Genomic DNA, 15,256 nt, shown 5'->3' on the forward strand with positions numbered 1-15,256 from the left:
ACATCCGTAAGGTAGTTTCATCTACATTAGGTGGGGCTTTTGAAAAATGAAGACAGGGCAATTAATTGAACTTTGGAGGATGGTGACAGTTTTTGTCTAATGTCCCTATAGGAAGGGCACTGGCCACATCTCTGCAGGGCCTCGAGACTGCATTCAGCTGTCATGCAGGGTGTGACTCTGAGGCCTCAGGTGACAGGCTGCAGTGCCACCAGCTCTAACTACACTGCCCCAAAAGGCAAGACAGCCAGCTGGGCCGGCATCATCACACGACAGTCGATAGAGCCTTCACTTTTTAACAGGATTGTAACACTTCCCATTTGCAAAGAACAGCACGACATTTCTGTAGATGTGAATCAGCCTGTTTTGCACCAACTTGAAAGCCATGCATACAATCTCCATCCCAACGATGATATACATGGAGAAGAACAAGAAGAAGTGAGGCTGTTCGAAAGCAATGTCCCCAAACCCAATGGTGGTCAGCGTGACAAAGCAGAAATAGAAGGCATTTTCGCCAAACCCAACGGTGGTCAGCGTGACAAAGCAGAAATAGAAGGCATTTTCGAAGTTCAGCTGCTTCTCCCAGATGCGGGGGATGGCAGCTGCACAGGAAATGTAGGCGACGACCACGAGGGCGATGATGGGGAGGCGGGATGTCCAGCCTCTCCTCCTGCCGCCCCGCCTCATCCAGGTTGTTGATGATGGAGTACGAGAGTCTCCCGAACACCAGCTCAGGACACGAAGAGCTCCCCTCCATGGCCTGAGGGGGCACCTGCAGTGTGTTCCCTTTCTCTCGTGCTAGAAGTCTCTCGAACAGCTCCATGTTGCCGCTTGGGATTGAGGGGGCAGGTTTGGGGCCCGGGAGCTCTGGGTCGTTGATGGCAATCCTCGGGATGGCTTCGTCTACGGGATTGGTGTCAGGTCTTCTTTTGCAGGGGGGTCCGGAGAGCCACTTGGGAAGGGGAGGGGGAAGGAAAGGAGTTTTTGGAATTGGTGGTAGGACATGGATAAGATGGTTGCCAGGATGTCGCCTGTGTCTGAGAGGACCAGGAACATCAGGGGGACGCCAAAGAGAGCACACAGCACGCACAGGTGCTTGCCAAGCCTGGTGACAGGGTAGGTGTTGCCGTAACCTGAAAAGGAGGACAGAGCCCGGGATTGTCGGCTGCTCTCCCCCCTCCCCTGCTCAAAAAACTTTAAAGGGACCTTCTGCCACTTCCTCTCCCTGGCATATGACATTTTACACAACATGTTTAAAAATATTCATCTTGGGGCTTCCCTGGTGGTGCAGTGGTTGAGAGTCCGCCTGCCGATGCAGGGGACACCGGTTCCTGCCCCGGTCCGGGAGGATCCCACGTGCCGCAGAGCAGCTGGGCCCGTGAGCCATGGCCGCTGAGCCTGCGCGTCCGGAGCCTGTGCTCCACAACGGGAGAGGCCACAGCAGTGAGAGGCCCGCGTACCGCAAAAAAAAAAAAAAAATTCATCTTAAAACATTCATCCACTTGTCTGACATTAGGTCCGCTTTGCTGGGGGAGCAGGCGGTGAAACCCAGCTTCTCTTTAGGATAAGGGACGACTCATGTCCAGATCTTTGACCAGAAATGTCCTTGGCAGGAGACAACCCCATGTCTGGGAGCAGCTGACTGCCTTGCAGTTTGCCACTTCTGAGCACCTGAAGGAGGACGGGCCCAGCTCACCTGGAGGGATAGGATGAGCACAGGCGACAGGATGTGCGGGCTTTGCAAACACACCCATCACCTCCATCATCCTCCATGAAGGCGTCAGTTTTTACGAAGCCACCTTGTCCTTCCTGGGTTGTCTGGGCCTCTATGTTTGTTTCTATATATTAGGCATTTATTATGTGCCAGTGGTGTGTACAGCAGTACGCACGGTATTTGGGACGGTAGAAAGCTGGACGGTGACTAAAATACAATCGCTGCCCTCAGAGCCATTTGTGACTTAGTGGGTCAGACGTGTTCATAAACGAGAGTGACATGTGGAAGACCCCAGCATCTAGAATCTTACCGACCTCGTTTCCAATTCCAGCTCTGCCATTTACTAGAAAGTTACGTGACTGCTCACATTTTCAGATGTCTTATCTGTAAAATGGGCATGACAATACCTGCTCTGTATATGGACCAGCTGGAAGGATTACAAGAGACCAGCACCTCACACACAGAGTGCCTCGTTCTCGGGAGGTGGGTGCCCTCATCCTAATGGCTGTTTTTCTGAGCATTTACTGTGGGTTGGGTATTAACCAGCCTTCATCAGTAAGTATTATCACCATTACAGATGGGGAAACTGAGGCTCAGAGAAGTGAAGCGACTTAGCCAAGAGCATACGTGTGATAAAGTGTGGAGTTGGGGGGTCAAACCCCCAGGGCCATCCAGTTCCCAAGCCAGCTCCCTCTGCTGGGTCAGAAGCACTGAGGGGGTGGGACCCTCCAACCATCAAGAACAGGATGGTCAAGCAAAGAGAGGCTGAAGCCTCTGTGCTCTTCAGGAGCCCCCTGCTCCCATCACCCCAGCCCCCCCCCACCCCGTGTCTAGAGAGGGCAGGATCAGAGGGATGTGGAACCCTCTTCTGGGGTGGGCAAGCTCACTGCCTTCAACAAAGAGGGAGAAGCTCTGTATTTAATGCCTATGTTTAATTTTTGGTGTCATAAAGGATGACTAATACAGAAAACCCCAGACCAATTATGTAAATTAATTGGAAGGCAATTCCCAGGCTGGCTAAGCCCCAACCTCCTCCAGGGCTGCAGCTTCCTGTGCAAACTCTGGCCTCAGCCTCCGCCCTCCAGGCATACGCACGGGGCAAGGCTGCCCATCTTCATCAGGGTTCTGGAAGAGGGCTGTGGCCCTCACCAGGTCCCATCACTGTGCACCCCTCCCAGGGCACTCCACGCCACCCTGACTGCGTCCATGAGGTACCATTTGACGGCGGGGGTGGTGAACTCTCTGTGAGTTCATATTGTTTGTGCACGTGAGTGCTTACCGCATGCACTGGGACGCAGTGGTGAGCAGAGCAGATATGAATCAAATAACCACCCTCGTGAGTAGGCAATTACAAGTGGAGATCAGTAACAAGATGTGTAAGGGCAGACCAACAGATTAGAACAAAGGCATCCATCCTGGATGGGCATTTATTGAGCACCTACTCTATGCCAGGCTTTCGTGGGTGGGATTGGGATACAATGAGGAACAGGCAGAGGTCACGCCCTCTGGGGGCTCCTAGTCGAGCAGGAAGCAAAGCCTTGAACTCAGCTCCCCACCTGTCCAGCAGGACCCAAGAGCTCAGGAGTGAGCCTGCACTGGCTAAACCCCCCATCAGAAACCCGAGGCTGTTCCGCAGGGCCGGACTTTCTGAGGAGGTGCCCAGGGTTTCTGTTGCCTCTCTTTCCCTTCCCCGTTCCCTGCAGGTCTCCAGCAGCTCAGCCCTCCCCTGAGGGAGAGGAGGTTGCAGAAATGACCTCAGGACAGCATCTTGTCCAGGCTTCGGTGAAAGCCCAGAAGCACTGAGGAGATTGGGGTGGGGAGGGGTCTCAGGGAGAGGGAGGGGGTTGGGGACAGAGGGGGGCCCTGGAGAGGATGACCAGTGGCCCAATGTGCCCAGGACTGAAAGTCTCATGTTCTGGTAAACCCTTAAATGCTAAAACCACGGCAGCCTCGGGCACACCAGGGAGTAGCTTGCTCTAGCCAGGGTGATTGTGGAGAGTGAGGAGAGATTCTCCAGAGCGGGGAAGAGAGGAGGGGGCCTGGAGCCCCTCGTGGTGGGGCAGGAGCTCAGAGAGGCCTGGCCGTGGAGTCTCAGGAGCCTAGGCCCCGGTGTCAGCAAATATCCCTGCTCCTGAGATTGTCAAAGGCCTTGCAGTCCTTAGGGGTGTCAGCAGCAGGGCCCGGGGGCAGGCAGCCACCCTGTTTTCCAGATGTTGCCTGGAAGCCCCCAGCTCTCGTGCACCCCTAGGAAAGTCAGGAGAGGCTCCCCAGTGGAAGCCCCCCAGCCTCCAGGATGGAGTCCCAGGGTGAGATCTATTTTATTTAAAGGAAAGAATATCACATTTCTTACAGGATTTATGGAGAAAATTGCCTTTAAGAGTCAGAATTTCCCGCATAGCAGAACCCCTAATGCTGGCAACCACCGTCGTTACTGCATTTAATAGACAAGGAACAGGGGAGTCAGGTGACACGTCCGGAGTCGCACAGCCCACAGCCTGTGGGCACCCCTCACCTGAAGACCTCCCTCCACATGCATGCTCTCCTTGGCAAAGGTGGGTTTAGTGGATTACAAACAAAGTCACTGTGGCTGCCTCTGGGTGGAATATGTTTACAGTCCAGAGGACATGCCACATTGCAGAGAACGCATCAAGGAAGTAAGTCTCAGAGAGCACAGGCCCCTATGAAGGAAATGTATTGCCTACCCAATTACTGAATGCTAAGACGCATTATGGAAAATCGTATTATTTCTTACAATGCATGCCGATGTTCCAATTCCATCAGTCCACGCCACTTAGCCTGTGAGGATTTAACAGCCCATACACTTCCTAATCCAAGGGCGCTGATCCAATTGGGAATGACTGGGGACTGACCAACCTCATACCTTTCAGGGGTCCCTTTTTCAGCAAAAAGGCCAGGTGCATTTCAGGTGACCCAGAGATGCAGGACAGGAAGCAGTATTACCAGCAGGACCGTTATTGATGACGCGCAGCGAAGAACCTTCCCCAATCCTCTTCCAGTTGTAATTACTGGACGGCTTGATGTCTTAATGGACGTGTACCATGAGTGGCAGCATCGTTTTCTTGGGATGTGAACCAAGCTAATGCATTTCCATTAGGTCAGTGGTTCATAGCCTGGACTACCATTAGAATCACCTGGAGGGCTCTGAAAACTACTGATGCCTGGGTCTGTCCCTAGTAAGTCTGACGTGATTGGTGTGGGGTCCAGGCATGGGGGCGTGTAAAAGATATCCAGGTAATTCTGATATGCAGCCTGGCCTGAGAACACTTGCCCCAGGAGAGTGCTTCTCAAACATCTACGTGCATCACCTGGAGAACTGGCTAAAACACAGATCACTGGTCCCACATCCATTAGTTTCTGACTCAGTAGATCTAGGAAGGGGCCTGGAAATTAATTTGTATCTCTAACAAGTTCTCCCTAGTGATGCTCACACCACTGGTCCGGGGACCACGCTTTAATAACCATTGCATTACATCAGTGGTTCTCAACAGGGGGCAATTTTGCCCCCCAAGGGCCATTTGGCAATGTCTGGAGACATTTTTGGCTGTTGCAACTGGCGAAGACAGCAGGGGAAAAGGTGGGTGCCTCTGGTGGGTAGAGGCCAGGGATACTTCCAAACATCCTACAATGAATGCATGGGACAGTCCCCGCCACAAAGAATCCTCTAGTCCAAGATGCCAATAGTGCCAAGGCTAAAAAACGCTGCCTTAGATCAGTCCCCTTTTGTTCTTGAGAAAAAACCTAACAAAACCCCATACTCTCAAGCCCGTTTGCTTCCAGTCTCTTCCTTGCGCTTGCTGATCCCCTGTAAATGTTGTTCCTCAAAGCATTCCCTGGAGGTCTGGGGTCCCTGAAAAGGCCAGTTGTGCCCTGCTTCTACCCTGCTCAAAACGACTTCCCTCCCAGAGCCCAAGGTCACTGCTGAATGGGACAGTCACAGCACTTACCTCGTGGGGCTGTCATGAGAATTAAACAAAATCATGCATATAGGGGCTTCCCTGGTGGCGCAGTGGTTGAGAGTCCGCCTGCCGATGCAGGGGACACGGGTTCGTGCCCCAGTCCGGGAAGATCCCACATGCCGCGGAGCGGCTGGGCCCGTGAGCCATGGCCGCTGAGCCTGCGCGTCCAGAGCCTGTGCTCCGCAGCGGGAGAGGCCACAGCTGTGAGAGGCCCGCGTACCGAAAAAAAAAAAAAATCATGCATATAAAGCACATTGGCACAACGCCTGGTGCTGGTAAGCGCTCAGTAGTGCAGCTATTAAGTTACTGTTACTCTTTCTGCTCCTGACCTGTCCCTGCTTGGATATCAACATTCAGGTGAATGAGACCGGTTCTGAAAGAAACCACATGGGGGCGCCCTTGGACACAAGCATATGTGCACATTTAAGAAAGTGTGTTGCAGTAGGCACAGGTTGTCCACCCAGCAGCCATTCCCCCATCTTTCCCTGGAACGCTGCTTCTCTCTCACCTGATTTAGAGATAGATCCGATCCGTCTAAGTCATCCTGGTAATCCAATCCCCTTGCCAGGGACTGGCTTGGGGGGTGGGAGGCTTCCCGGAAGTTTCTTGCCGATTATGACAGCCAGCCTTTTCTCTATGAGATGCAATTATGCCCGGACGGGAAGTGGACCTTGGTGACCATCGTGTGACCCGCTGAGCAGGATGGAGAGAACCTGATAGTCAATGTCACAGCTGAGCTGCACATCAAGCAGCCTGAGGGCTGTCCCCCACTGGACTTCCTACTTGGGAGGTGACACATTTTCCTTGCAGTTTAAGCCAACCATGTTGGGTTTTCTGTCAGTCGCAGCTAACCCTCACGCTGACCCTCAGAGGCAGGTCTGGGAGGAGTTATAGATTAGGGAAAAAGGCTCAGACGGGCTAAATTGCTCACTGGAGGTCACACAGCTCTGACCCAAGGTGGCTGGCCCCCAGAGTCCGCAGCTGGCCATTGTGCTCCACCTCTACCCCGAGTGTGAGGGGACCCCGGGACGAGTGCCCAGCCGCGGCCTTTGTGAGCTCAGGCCCCCCGGGGACCGGTATTCTCCTGAGCTGATGCTCTCTTGAATGAAGATGGGGCCCCAGTACTTTTCACTGCCCAAGAGGGGCAGGGGCTGCACAATGAGTCACACTCCTGGTGGGGACGCTGACCCAGGAGCCCCTGACCTGTGGCCGAGGGCAGCTCCACTACCTCCACTCCTGTGACCCCCTCACCACCAGCAGGGGTGGCTCCTGCCAGGCCTGGCTTGGCCCCTGCACATGGCCCACCCTGCTGCTGCACCGCAGAGGGAAGCTGGGGCCCTTAGTTACTAGAAGGTCCTCCGATGCTGGCCCAGGGACACGGCGCCTGAGTGCAAGACCAGCCCTGCTTCTCACAGCCCGCCAGCCTCAGTGGTCTCTACCTCAGAGGGGCCTCTAAGCCCCGGAGCTTTGCCTGCTGCCTTGCTGGAAAGCTCTCTCAGGCTTTTTTTTTTTTTTTTTCCCGGTACGCGGGCCTCTCACTGTTGCGGCCTCTCTCATTGCGGAGCACAGGCTCCTGACGTGCAGGCTCAGCAGCCATGGCTCACGGGCGCAGCTGCTCCGCGGCATGTGGGATCCTCCCGGACAGGGGCATGAACCTGCGTCCCCCGCATCGGCAGGCGGACTCTCAACCACTGCGCCACCAGGGAAGCCCTCTCAGCCTTCTTTGCCTGGTTCATCTCCACAGATCCTGCCACTCAAATGTCACTTCCTCAGACAAGCCTCTCCCCCATCCCCAAAAGTCAGGACCACCCTCCCCCACCCTGTCTCACCCACTTCCACAGCCCAAGCTTCTCCTCTTGAGCACGTCTGTGCGCTTAGCTGTTCATTGTTCCCGCCTCCATTAGACTCAGAGGCATCCAGCTATTTCAGCCCCATGCCAGGCACAGAAAAAGTCACTTACAGAGAGAGGCAGGGGGGTTTCAGGTTAAGACCCAGACAGCCTGGACCCAGACAGACATGAGCTGTGCCCCCTTGCAAAAATGGTGGACCTGCCTTGCCTCCGAGAGTGGGAATAATAACAACAGCTACCTCAGGGTTGTTGTGAGGTGTGAATGGGCTAATCACCACGAAGAACTTAAAAGGGAGCCTGATGAGTCTTAAATACACGTGGGAAGCAGCCGCAGAGCACAGGGAGATCAGCTCGGTGCTTTGTGACCATCTAGAGGGGTGGGATAGGGAGGGTGGGAGGGAGACGCAAGAGGGAGGAGATATGGGAACATATGTATAACTGATTCACTTTGTTACAAAGCAGAAACTAACACACCATTGTAAAGCGATTATACTCCAATAAAGATGTAAACAAGTAAATAAATAAATACACATGCATTAGCCAGCGCAGCCGCTGCTGTTGCAATCATAGGCGTTCGGTATTTGTGAAGGAAGGAAGGAAGGAGAGAAGGAAGGGAGGGAGGGAAGAAGCAAAGGCCATCTCCACAGCCCAGTTCCAATGTGCGGTGTCACACAGGAGCCCACCCTCTGTGTAGCCACCGAGAGGAGGATCTGTGGCTTTGAGGGTCCACAGAGCCCATCTTAAAACGTGCAAGTGTTCACTGTAGGGAAGCAGCTCTGCCTCCACACCCTCCCCTCTGCCTGGGGCTCCGGAAAGGACTTCGCTGGGACAATGTGTCACACAGGAGTCTTGCCCTTGCTTGGAGGCTGGAGACACGTACAAAGCAAGTGCAGGGAACAGGGCGAGGCCGGCTCCTTCCTCTCTCCAGGTCCTCCCCTCCCGGGCACTGTCATCCGCTCCAGGGGGACACAGGAATCTGAGCGGCCCCTGCTTCCAGGCAGGGCGAGGCTCTCCCTGGGGCTCCCTGAGCGGGGGTAAGCAGAGTCTCCACAGCACCCCGCTGACCTGCAAAGCTGGCAGCCTACTCTGGGGAAAGAGCACTGGACTTGGAGTCTCAACAGCTCTCGTGGGCACCAGCTCCACTCACTGCGCGACCTTGGCCCCTGACGTCACCTCTCTGGGCTTGGGCTCCCCGACCTGATTCACTGTGGGCTTTAAAGGAGGCAGCTTAGCACGGCCCCTGCAGGCAACTGTGCGCTCTCCTTAGCGCTGCAGGTCCCCTTCCTCCTCTGCCTCATCGTTGGCGCTTCCGGTCCTGCTCTGGCACACCGTCCTCCCTCCGCACGCCATGCCCTCCTCCATTCCCCTGGAGCCAGCTGCCGTCAATATGCTGGTGACTCTGAAACCCACTCCCCAGCCCCAAGGCTGGGGAAACTGTGCTCCCGCCATACCCTGAGCACAGCGCACTGACCACGTTTGGTTGCCCCCGAGTCCAGGAACCCGGGCAGGCAGGTACCCTGCAGGTTGTGTTTTGTACAAGAGCACTCACTGGGAGACAAGAAGAAGCCGAAACGCAGCCCACACCTCGCTCACTGGGGCCTTTGCCCGGGGAATGGGGCCATGCCCACCTGAAGGAAGGGGGTCCTCTTCTCATTTGCACAAATGCGCCAGTGGCAGCCCTGCTCACTGCCGTCTCCCTGAGCACAGGGTAGGCACTCCACAGCTGTTTCTTGCACTAAATGAATCGAACGCTTCATCCCCACCAAGGGTCCGCGTCCCCCTCTCCCCTGCCCCCACCCCCAGCTTTCTCTCACAGGTCTGCCCTCGCCCCTGGACTTACCCACTGTGCAGCAGAAAAAGAGTGAGCTCAGGAAGGACCGGTCTGCAGACCCGCTAAACCACTGGGGCTTCACCTTCTGTAGCAGCTTCCCGAGACCCCGCTTCCTACCTTCCTCAACTCCAGAAAGGGCGTGAGAGAGAAGGTTACACCCTTTAAAACAGGTCCCGCCCAGGGGAAGGGGCGTCTTCCCCAGGGACCACGCCCCCTGCCTTGCGGCCCTCATCAACACTAAATGGAGGATCTCAGAACCCTTTGTTCAATGTCTCTGCAGTTTAGGTACTGCTCCAGCACCTGCAGAGATTAGGAGGCCACATAACCCTGTGTGCTGAGCACCTCAGAGAGAGGCCCACAGGGGTCCGGCCTGAGCTCAGCCATGGAATTGCCCTGTGGCCTTTCTGAACTTTCGGAGCCTTGCAACGGGGCCTACTAACTTCTGCTCTGCCTCTTTCCCGGGGTCTTGAGAACTGAAAGAAAAAGGCTTTTATGAAATGCAGGCTCTTGCGTGATTGCAAACCATATGCACTCCTGGAAGCCATTAAGCCTGATGGAGTGTGGTGATCATACTGGGATCAGCTGGCTGAGGCTACCTGGGAAGACTTGGCGGAAGCAGGCCTGGGGGCCCTAGTTTCTCGGGGAGGTGTCCAAATGGTACCTTTGGCCTGGCAGCCAGTGGGTTTTAGGGATCCCAGAAGTCACCTGCCAGCTGGGACAGTTGTAAGAAGATGTCACAGAGCCTGGCACAGCAGGAAGTCACCACTCGTTTGAATGGGCACCAACCTGGGAGTCCAGACACCTGCAATCTAGACCCAGTTCTGACCCTGACTAGTTCCTGTAGCCATGGACAAGAGGCTTCTTTCTGAGCCTCAGTTTCCCCATCGGGGAGGCAGCATGACATGGCTTTGGAATCTAAATGTCTGGGGTTGAATCCCTGGCTCCATTTTCTAGTGGGTGACCTTGGGCAAGTTGTTTAACTCCCAGTGTCTCAGTTTCCTGATCTGTAAAAGGGGGACAATTCACATCCACCTCATAGGGTGGGTGTGAGGATCAAGTGAGACAGTGCATGAAAAACACTTGGCACAGGGTCTGCACTAACCAGCACTTACTGAGCATTTTAATCCCCAGTGAAAATCAGTACAAAATGCGGATGGACCAGCTCTGTTTTCCTATACCATTCTCTGCATCAGAATCACCCAGGAAACTTTTTAAAAATAAGATTCCCAGCCCAGTCCTGGAGATCCTGATTAAGTGGGTTTTGGGAAGAGCCTGGGAATGTGTATTTTAGACCAGCTCCTTGGATGATTCTGACGCGTGGCCAGGTTTGGAAAGCCCTGAACTTGTTGACAGTCTGGACGCAGTGATGGCTCAGAGTGTCTGATGGCAGACGGCATCTCCTGGGTCATCTGAGTAGGCTTGTGTCTGTCTGGCACAGATGCAGAGAGAAGGAGTAGGACCCTCCACGGAGAGGAGACTCTGCCACCTGTGATCAGCCTCTGGTCCGCCCCCGCTGGAAGGACCTCCCACAGGTTGGAGGGGTCATTGCCAGCCTGGCTGAGGACCTGTCATACCACAGGACCCTGTTCTTCCCTTGAACTTTAGAGTCTGTTTTTCCTTTGTCTTTTATTTACTCTCTATTATTTTATCTTGCTTTGTTGAATGCATCTTTCCAAGCTTTAGGAGACAGTATGGAAATAAGTGACAAATATGAATGAAAAGCAATAAGGACATATATAAAGTGCCTTGTGCCTTCCAAGAGGCTTCATGTCCATTGTCTCCTCTGCTTCCCACAGGGTCCCTGTGATTGGCAGGCCTGAGATTGTGGGCCTTCTTCTCCCTGGCAGCCTGAGACCCAGAGAGGGCAATCTGCCCCAGATCACACAGCAAGCTGGGAGAGCAACTGGGACCGAAACCAGGACCCAAGTTCTTCTCACAACACCTTCTTCCTCCCCTGAGTCCGACCACAAAAAAAGGCCACTTGAAACAAGAAGTAGGAGAGCAGGGGGCAGGCTACTGTCTTGGCAGTCCAAGCCCCATTTGGATTGTTCCTTGAATTCCAGTCCTTGTAAACCGAATCATGGGGTGGGGCAGGCAGTTCTGAGGACCAGCCTAGGAACCCACAGCTCCAGAGCTGGCCACCCATCCACCCCACCCCCCCTCATCAAATCTCCAGCGATCCATCCTCCTCAGAGCCTGCCGGTCTGGGTGGGGCTGGGAACTGAGGCAAAGGGAAGGGAGAGCCCACTGGGTGCTCAGCACTTTTCCTACATTCTTTACATCAACCCTGAGAGGCCGTCCATTATTCCCACCCCCATTTTACAGAGGGGAAAACTGAGGCCCAGAGAGAAGTCACTTGCCTAAGGTTGCCCAGGAGTGGGCAGGATGCAAGCAGAGGGCTCCCAGACTCAGCTTCCTACAAGGCAGTTCTCTCCTCTCTGGGGCCTGCCTCTACCCAGAGAGAAAAGGCCCGCCCTGCCCAGGTACGCCACCTACCTGTTCTGTTGCATTTCAAGATGTCACAGAGCTTCTCCAGGAACTCCTCAAACTCCGGGTCATCTGCCCCCAGGTCCTGGATGCCCTCAATGGCTGAGAAGAGCGCGGCACCCACCAGCGCGTATGTCACCAGGGAGCTGTGGAAACAGAGGCGAGGGAAGATTTTCCTCAGGGCCTCCCAGCAGCACCTCCTATCTTGAGGCGGCCCCGCAGCCTCCATCCTCCCAGGAGTGGGCAGGACAGGAGCTGCTGGAAGAGGGAGGAGCCCAGAGGTCCCGCCAGGGAGGGGGGGGTGCCCCGAGAATGGCCCGGCTCCAGCGCTTCCCCCAAGGACTTGGCAAGCAGGCGGCACTCCTTGCGCGTTCAGTTCCTGAGAGTTTCTCAGATAGCGCGCCCCCTAGTGTCTCAAATTACTATTGATCCACCAGGCAGGTGCGCTCCCAGCAGCCTGGCCAGCCTGAGAGCTGACCTTCAGGCTTTGGGAGGAATGCATGGTGGTTGCTTTGTGCTTTGGCCTGTGGTACCCTGACTCTTGGACAGGTAGAAATAATAGTAATTAGTGCGGCCAGAGCTCCACAGTTTACAAATGGCCTTTATTCTGTGTGGATCTAATTATTGGTCCCAATTCTTCATTCCCCTCTAGCATACCGAGACTTGCCTTGGCCTCAGGGTGGGCAGAGCATACTTCCTTCTTAGCATTGGACTAAGCCACGTGACTTGCTCCAGCCAATCAGGTGTTAGCAGACATGACTTAAGCAGGGACCTGAAAAGTAAACGTACAATGGGACCTGCTCCCCTGTGCCTTGCCTCTGCCACTAGGAAAAAAAAAGTGCCCCACCTGGTGGATGTGGAGATGTGTGGGTGTTTAGATCCCCCTTCATGAAAGGTTTCTCCATGCACTTCAAGGAGCATGGGTCCTGACAGCCTCCAGCTATTCGTTCTTTCGGGGTTTGCTTCAGCTTTCAGGCCCTGTTCTCCGGGAAGCCCTTGTCCAGTGGCTGAGCAAGGTGGGGTACAAGAGCTTAACCATTTCCGCCGCGTGCCGGACTCCTCCAACCCGAAATCTTCGCTCTCTGTTGGTCTGCCAGAGATTTTGTCAGGTCTGCATCGTGATATGAAGTCTCCCCTTGTCCCATCCTGTTTCCTCCCTTCGCCTTTACTTCCTAATAAATAGAGCTTTGGGAGGCCTTACTCTATCCGTGTCTGCTTCGCAGAGGATCCAACCTGCAATAGTGGGCAACAGGAGTGACCTGAGAGAGCAGGATCTTAAATGGGGTTTCAGCGCTGGGTCGCTCAGTACCCACTGGTAAGGAGATGGCGCGCAGGCAGCTCTTGGCTCAAGGTGGCCATCCAGTTGTTACACTTTTGGCAATGGTGAGGTGGGATGGTGTGCAGGTGCAACAGTTCAGGCATTTAAAACATAGGAGAGGGCTTCCCTGGTGGCGCAGTGGTTGAGAGTCCGCCTGCCGATGCAGGGGACACGGGTTCGTGCCCCGGTCCGGGAAGATCCCACGTGCCGTGGAGCTGCTGGGCCCATGAGCCATGGCCGCTGAGCCTGCGCGTCCGGAGCCTATGCTCCGCAACGGGAGAGGCCACAAGAGTGAGAGGCCCGCATACCAAAAAAAAAAAAAAAAAAAAAAAACATAGGAGAGGAATGATAAATATAAGGATAAGTTTGGGTGGTTATTAGGAAGTTGCATTGATCCCCTGAAGGCAAACTTAGAAAGGGAGGTTAGTAGGACAGCGCACGGCCTCCACTGCAGTTGAACTCAGGATGGCAACTGATTTTCGTTGTCTCCTGACTTCACTCTTCATTCTAAATTCTCCTTGCCCTCTGCCGCCTCTTTTACTGCTTTCAATGGATTTCCCAATGGCGTGACCCAAATTCGCATTCCTGAAGGGTCTGAGTCCTTGGTAACCGCAGCCTTTCCAGGTTGGACTTGCTTGTGTTTGTCCATTGGGTCACCTGATTGCCACCCATATTCCTCCCTGCTCCATTGTGTGAAAGCCTTAATATCGGGTATAGTGATTCCTCCTACTTTATTCTTCTTTTTCAAGATTGTTTTAGCTACTTTAAGGACCTACTGTATAGCACAGGGAACTATACTCAATATCTTTTTTTTTTTTTTTTTTTTTTGCGGTATGCAGGCCTCTCATTGTTATGGCCTCTCCCATTGCAGAGCACAGGCTCCGGATGCACAGGCTCAGTGGCCATGGCTCACGGGCCCAGCAGCTCTGCGGCATGTGGGATCTTCCCAGACCGGGCCACGAACCTGTGTCCCCTGCATCAGCAGGCGGATTCTCAACCACTGTGCCACCAGGGAAGCCCTACTCAATATCTTGTAATAATCTATAAGGGAAAAGAATCTGAAAAAGAGCATATATGTATGTGTATGTATATATATATATATATATATATATATATATATACCTGAATCACTTTGCTGAAACTAACACATTGTAAATCAACTATACTTCTAAACAAAAGGCCTTTCTATATGTTTTTAAATAATCTTATCTATGTCTACATAAAACCTTATGGGATTTTGATAGGAATTGCATTAAACCCATAGGTCAATGTGGGGAGACTTGACCTCCTACTATGTTGAGCCCTCCACTCCATGAACACAGTATGTCTCCTGTATGTCTCTCCTGGCCATTACTTTTGAACAACACCTTAGCGTGTGCCCATTATTCTTTACCCAAGTCAAGAATCAACATTTTAAGATAACAATGCATAAGTCATTTGTTATTTGTTATGTAATGCATTCTGAGTGCTATTTAATGTGTTTAGGGGCAGTGTTAATGGCTGAAAGTATTAGATGGTAGAGGTCAGAAAGTGTATTTGTACTCCTCTTTTTAAGTCTTGTTAGAAGACATATTTCAACATCTAGAAGAGTCTAGAGAATAACAGAACCTGTGCACTCATCACTCTTGATGATGGGCATCATGACGTAATGCACCTTCTGGAGGTAGACTGATTGCTGGGAAGAGAAGGACACTGTGATGGGCCACAAACTGACAGTAAGTGAGCTCCAGCTCATTGGCCAGATTATCTAGCTGCATGTCACTCAATGTGTGTGTACACGAGTCTTTTCACCACATTTCGGCCAATGTGATGGTGGCAGCAGGAATGGGTAAGAACCCTCAAGAGAAGGGGACTCTTGTGGATAAACTCAGGGCCATGAAGTCCAGCCACCACTCTCCACTACATGAAACACCTTTGAGGTGATCCAAGTTTCTTTTGTCTTTAGAAAGGAGAAATTTTCCCACAGTCCCATAGGTTGTCCAGACCCTTTTCCTAGGAAGGAAGTGAGACAGGGTAGCTACAGGCCTCTTCCTGAAGCCTAAATCTCTCTCTTAATGAGGCATCAGATGGACCAGACAAGAAG

The 15,256-nt window shown here is 53.4% G+C and overlaps 1 protein-coding gene across 1 annotated transcript; it reads right to left on the bottom strand.

The window, feature by feature from the left end:
* Positions 1-285: 285 nt before the first annotated feature.
* Positions 286-12,084, bottom strand: KCNK18 (potassium two pore domain channel subfamily K member 18; the record flags this gene model as incomplete). The annotated part of the gene is given in 5 exon segments (XM_082854442.1): positions 286-645; positions 647-978; positions 981-1,130; positions 9,378-9,494; positions 11,865-12,084. Coding segments are annotated over 5 exon segments (1,179 nt in total).
* Between the last annotated feature and the right edge of the window lie 3,172 nt (positions 12,085-15,256).

The sequence above is a fragment of the Leucopleurus acutus genome (assembly GCF_964270905.1).
Source record: "Leucopleurus acutus genome assembly, chromosome: 14".
NCBI lineage: Eukaryota > Metazoa > Chordata > Mammalia > Artiodactyla > Delphinidae > Leucopleurus > Leucopleurus acutus.